At 47.8% G+C, this 6,324-nt stretch overlaps 1 protein-coding gene across 1 annotated transcript; it reads right to left on the bottom strand.

Annotated features, from left to right (window-relative positions):
• Positions 1 to 1,213: 1,213 nt before the first annotated feature.
• On the bottom strand, positions 1,214 to 5,556 carry LOC311118326 (guanine nucleotide-binding protein G(I)/G(S)/G(O) subunit gamma-13-like; the record flags this gene model as incomplete). Its single annotated transcript, XM_084193137.1, has 2 exons — positions 1,214 to 1,319; positions 5,459 to 5,556. The coding sequence occupies 2 exons, from the start codon at positions 5,554 to 5,556 to the stop codon at positions 1,214 to 1,216; spliced, it is 204 nt and encodes a 67-aa protein (XP_084049263.1).
• Between the last annotated feature and the right edge of the window lie 768 nt (positions 5,557 to 6,324).

Here is a 6,324-nt window from a genome sequence, read left to right as displayed (position 1 = left end):
TGGATAAATAAATAGCATAGTATAACACGTCAGTTAGTATGTGTCCGTGTGTGTGTGTGTGTGTGTGTGGGTCTCAGTGTGTGTGTGTGGGTCTCAGTGTGTGTGTGTGTGGGTCTCAGTGTGTGTGTGTGTGGGTCTGTGTGTGTGTGTGTGGGTCTCAGTGTGTGTGTGTGTGGGTCTCAGTGTGTGTGTGTGTGGGTCTCAGTGTGTGTGTGTGTGGGTCTCAGTGTGTGTGTGTGTGGGTCTCAGTGTGTGTGTGTGTGTCAGTGTGTGTCTCAGTGTCTCCGTGTGTCTCTGTCTCCGTGTGTGTCTCAGTGTCTCCGTGTGTGTCTCAGTGTGTGTCCATGTGTCAGTGTGTGTCTCAGTGTCTCCGTGTGTGTCTCTGTCTCCGTGTGTGTCTCTGTCTCCGTGTGTGTCTCTGTCTCAGTGTCTCCGTGTGTGTCTCTGTCTCCGTGTGTGTCTCAGTGTCTCCGTGTGTGTCTCAGTGTCTCCGTGTGTGTCTCAGTGTCTCCGTGTGTGTCTCAGTGTCTCCGTGTGTGTCTCTGTCTCAGTGTCTCCGTGTGTGTCTCAGTGTCTCAGTGTCTCCGTGTGTGTCTCTGTCTCAGTGTCTCCGTGTGTGTCTCTGTCTCAGTGTCTCCGTGTGTGTCTCAGCGTCTTCGTGTGTGTCTCTGTCTCAGTGTCTTCGTGTGTGTCTCAGTGTCTCCGTGTGTGTCTCAGTGTCTCCGTGTGTGTCTCTGTCTCAGTGTCTCCGTGTGTGTCTCTGTCTCAGTGTCTCCGTGTGTGTCTCTGTCTCAGTGTCTCCGTGTGTGTCTCTGTCTCAGTGTCTCCGTGTGTGTCTCAGTGTCTCCGTGTGTGTCTCAGTGTCTCCGTGTGTGTCTCTGTCTCTGTGTGTGTCTCTGTCTCCGTATGTGTCTCTGTTTCCGTGTGTGTCTCTGTCTCTGTGTGTGTCCATGTCTCAGTGTCTCCGTGTGTGTCTCTGTCTCAGTGTCTCCGTGTGTGTCTCTGTCTCAGTGTATCCGTGTGTGTCCATGTCTCCGTGTGTGTCTCTGTCTCAGTGTCTCCGTGTGTGTCTCAGTGTCTCCGTGTGTGTCTCAGTGTCTCCGTGTGTGTCTCAGTGTCTCCGTGTGTGTCTCTGTCTCCGTATGTGTCTCTGTTTCCGTGTGTGTCTCTGTCTCCGTGTGTGTCCATGTCTCAGTGTCTCCGTGTGTGTCTCTTAGAGGATCACACACTTGCCTTTCTCCACCCAGGGGTTGGCCCTCATCAGCTCTGGGTTCAGGAAGGGGTCGTCACACACACACCCCTCGATCCATTTCACCAGCCTGCCGAGAGAGCACACACACACCGTTAGACTACACACACACACACACACACACACACACACACACACACTGTTAGACCACACACACACACACATACACACACACACACTGTTAGACCACACACACACACACACACACTCACCTACAGTGGGGAGAACAAGTATTTGATACACTGCCGATTTTGCAGGTTTTTCTACTTACAAAGCATGTAGAGGTCTGTAATTTTTATCATAGGTACACTTCAACTGTGAGAGACGGAATCTAAAACAAAAATCCAGAAAATCACATTGTATGATTTTTAAGTAATTAATTTGCATTTTATTGCATGACATAAGTATTTGATACATCAGAAAAGCAGAACTTAATATTTGGTACAGAAACCTTTGTTTGCAATTACAGAGATCATACGTTTCCTGTAGGTCTTGACCAGGTTTGCACACACTGCAGCAGGGATTTTGGCCCACTCCTCCATACAGACCTTCTCCAGATCCTTCAGGTACAATACAGACTTTCAGCTCCCTCCAAAGATTTTCTATTGGGTTCAGGTCTGGAAACTGGCTAGGCCACTCCAGGACCTTGAGATGCTTTTTACGGAGCCACTCCTTAGTTGCCCTGGCTGTGTGTTTCGGGTCGTTGTCATGCTGGAAGACCCAGCCACGACCCATCTTCAATGCTCTTACTGAGGGAAGGAGGTTGTTGGCCAAGATCTCGCGATACATGGCCCCATCCATCCTCCCCTCAATACGGTGCAGTCATCCTGTCCCCTTTGCAGAAAAGCATCCCCAAAGAATTATGTTTCCACCTCCATGCTTCACGGTTGGGATGGTGTTCTTGGGGTTGTACTCATCCTTCTTCTTCCTCCAAACACGGCGAGTGGAGTTTAGACCAAAAAGCTCTATTTTTGTCTCATCAGACCACATGACCTTCTCCCATTCCTCCTCTGGATCATCCAGATGGTCATTGGCAAACTTCAGACGGGCCTGGACATGCGCTGGCTTGAGCAGGGGGACCTTGCGTGCGCTGCAGGATTTTAATCCATGACGGCGTAGTGTGTTACTAATGGTTTTCTTTGAGACTGTGGTCCCAGCTCTCTTCAGGTCATTGACCAGGTCCTGCCATGTAGTTCTGGGCTGATCCCTCACCTTCCTCATGATCCTTGATGCCCCACGAGGTGAGATCTTGCATGGAGCCCCAGACCAAGGGTGATTGACTGTCATCTTGAACTTCTTCCATTTTCTAATAATTGCGCCAACAGTTGTTGCCTTCTCACCAAGCTGCTTGCCTATTGTCCTGTAGCCCACCCCAGCCTTGTGCAGGTCTACAATTTTATCCCTGATGTCCTTACACAGCTCTCTGGTATTGGCCATTGTGGAGAGGTTGGAGTCTGTTTGATTGAGTGTGTGGACAGGTGTCTTTCATACATGTAACGAGTTCAAACAGGTGCAGTTAATACAGGTAATGAGTGGAGAACAGGAGGGCTTCTTCAAGAAAAACTAACAGGTCTGTGAGAGCCGGAATTCTTACTGGTTGGTAGGTGATCAAATACTTATGTCATGCAATAAAATGCAAATTAATTACTTAAAAATCATACAATGTGACTTTCTGGATTTTTGTTTTAGATTCCGTCTCTCACAGTTGAAGTGTACCTATGATAAAAATTACAGACCTCTACATGCTTTGTAAGTAGGAAAACCTGCAAAATCGGCAGTGTATCAAATACTTGTTCTCCCCACTGTATATATACACACACACACACACACACTGTTAGACCACACACACACTCCTCGGTCCACTAGGCTGGGATTCAATCTGATCGCAGGTTTAGGTTCTAGGCGTTTTTAAAGGTAACTTCTGATTGAGCCGACCTGTGCAGCGTTTACCGTAAATGGGATCTCCCCAAACGCGGAAAACATTGCCTTTCAAAACCGCCTAAAACCCACGATCAGATTGAATCCCGGACGTAGACAAGGTTGCTAGTTTGAATCCTAGTTGAGACTTTTGTTTTCCAATCTTTACCCAACAATCCTAACTATTCACATTTCAGTGTTGCTGACTTAACAGCTTTAAATCTGTGAAATAAAGAGTTTGTGCAACAGGTAGCCTGGTGGTTAGAGGATTGGGCCAGTAAACGAAATGTTGCTGGTTCGAATCCCCGAGACGACAAGGTGAGAAATCTGTTGATGTGCCCTTGAGCAAGGCACTTAACCATAATGATTTCCAGGGAGGGCCATACTACTATGACTGACCCTGTAAAACAACACATTACACTGCACCTATGTGTGACAATAAAACATGTATTTATATTGTGTTGGTACAGAGACCAGAAGGACTCTGGGATAGAGACCAGAAGGACTAGAAACTGGGATAGAGACCAGAAGGACACTGGGATAGAGACCAGAAGGACTCTGGGATAGAGACCAGAAGGACACTGGGATAGAGACCAGAAGGACTAGACACTGGGATAGAGACCAGAAGGACACTGGGATAGAGACCAGAAGGACACTGGGATAGAGACCAGAAGGACACTGGGATAGAGACCAGAAGGACTAGACACTGGGATAGAGACCAGAAGGACACTGGGATAGAGACCAGAAGGACTCTGGGATAGAGACCAGAAGGACTCTGGGATAGAGACCAGAAGGACTAGACTCTGGGATAGAGACCAGAAGGACACTGGGATAGAGACCAGAAGGACACTGGGATAGAGACCAGAAGGACACTGGGATAGAGACCAGAAGGACTCTGGGATAGAGACCAGAAGGACACTGGGATAGAGACCAGAAGGACACTGGGATAGAGACCAGAAGGACACTGGGATAGAGACCAGAAGGACACTGGGATAGAGACCAGAAGGACACTAGGATAGAGACCAGAAGGACACTGGGATAGAGACCAGAAGGACTAGACTCTGGGATAGAGACCAGAAGGACTAGACACTGGGATAGAGACCAGAAGGACTAGACTCTGGGATAGAGACCAGAAGGACTAGACTCTGGGATAGAGACCAGAAGGACTAGACTCTGGGATAGAGACCAGAAGGACTAGACACTGGGATAGAGACCAGAAGGACTAGACACTGGGATAGAGACCAGAAGGACTAGACTCTGGGATAGAGACCAGAAGGACTAGACTCTGGGATAGAGACCAGAAGGACTAGACACTGGGATAGAGACCAGAAGGACTAGACACTGGGATAGAGACCAGAAGGACTAGACTCTGGGATAGAGACCAGAAGGACTAGACTCTGGGATAGAGACCAGAAGGACTAGACTCTGGGATAGAGACCAGAAGGACTAGACACTGGGATAGAGACCAGAAGGACTAGACACTGGGATAGAGACCAGAAGGACTAGACTCTGGGATAGAGACCAGAAGGACTAGACTCTGGGATAGAGACCAGAAGGACTAGACACTGGGATAGAGACCAGAAGGACTAGACACTGGGATAGAGACCAGAAGGACTAGACTCTGGGATAGAGACCAGAAGGACTAGACTCTGGGATAGAGACCAGAAGGACTAGACTCTGGGATAGAGACCAGAAGGACTAGACTCTGGGATAGAGACCAGAAGGACTAGACTCTGGGATAGAGACCAGAAGGACTAGACTCTGGGATAGAGACCAGAAGGACACTGGGATAGAGACCAGAAGGACACTGGGATAGAGACCAGAAGGACACTGGGATAGAAACCAGAAGGACTAGACACTGGGATAGAGACCAGAAGGACACTGGGATAGAGACCAGAAGGACTCTGGGATAGAGACCAGAAGGACTCTGGGATAGAGACCAGAAGGACACTGGGATAGAGACCAGAAGGACACTGGGATAGAGACCAGAAGGACACTGGGATAGAGACCAGAAGGACACTGGGATAGAGACCAGAAGGACACTGGGATAGAGACCAGAAGGACACTAGGATAGAGACCAGAAGGACACTGGGATAGAGACTAGAAGGACTAGACACTGGGATAGAGACCAGAAGGACTAGACTCTGGGATAGAGACCAGAAGGACTAGACACTGGGATAGAGACCAGAAGGACACTGGGATAGAGACCAGAAGGACTCTGGGATAGAGACCAGAAGGACTCTGGGATAGAGACCAGAAGGACTCTGGGATAGAAACCTGAACAGTACGTACTCAGTAACAGTGATGGAGGATTTCTCTCTGCTGATGGCCAACTGGTACTGAAGACTCTCCACCTCTCTTTTCATCTGAGGAAGGTCCAAGTCCTCCATCTACACATACATACATACATACATACATACACACATTATATATATACACACACACACACACACACATTACACACACCATACCACACACACAAAAAAGAGATAAAATATGTTTACTGTACCAGAAATGTGTTGAATTTCAACCTGTACTCTCCTACCAGACAGATCTATACAGTCTACACTCTCCTACCAGACAGATCTATACAGTCTACACTCTCCTACCAGACAGATCTATACAGTCTACACTCTCCTACCAGACAGATCTACAGTCTACACTCTCCTACCAGACAGATCTATAGTCTACACTCTCCTACCAGACAGATCTATAGTCTACACTCTCCTACCAGACATATCTATAGTCTACACTCTCCTACCAGACAGATCTATAGTCTACACTCTCCTACCAGACAGATCTATACAGTCTACACTCTCCTACCAGACAGATCTATAGTCTACACTCTCCTACCAGACAGATCTATACAGTCTACACTCTCCTACCAGACAGATCTATAGTCTACACTCTCCTACCAGACAGATCTATACAGTCTACACTCTCCTACCAGACAGATCTATACAGTCTACACTCTCCTACCAGACAGATCTATAGTCTACACTCTCCTACCAGACAGATCTATACAGTCTACACTCTCCTACCAGACAGATCTATACAGTCTACACTCTCCTACCAGACAGATCTATAGTCTACACTCTCCTACCAGACATATCTATACAGTCTGCACTCTCCTACCAGACAGATCTATACAGTCTACA

Source organism: Coregonus lavaretus, assembly GCF_964263955.1.
Source record: "Coregonus lavaretus genome assembly, contig: HAP1_SCAFFOLD_7892, whole genome shotgun sequence".
NCBI classification, from domain to species: domain Eukaryota; kingdom Metazoa; phylum Chordata; class Actinopteri; order Salmoniformes; family Salmonidae; genus Coregonus; species Coregonus lavaretus.
Note: the sequence above shows the minus strand (reverse complement) of the source record. Positions and strands in the feature narration are given on the sequence as shown.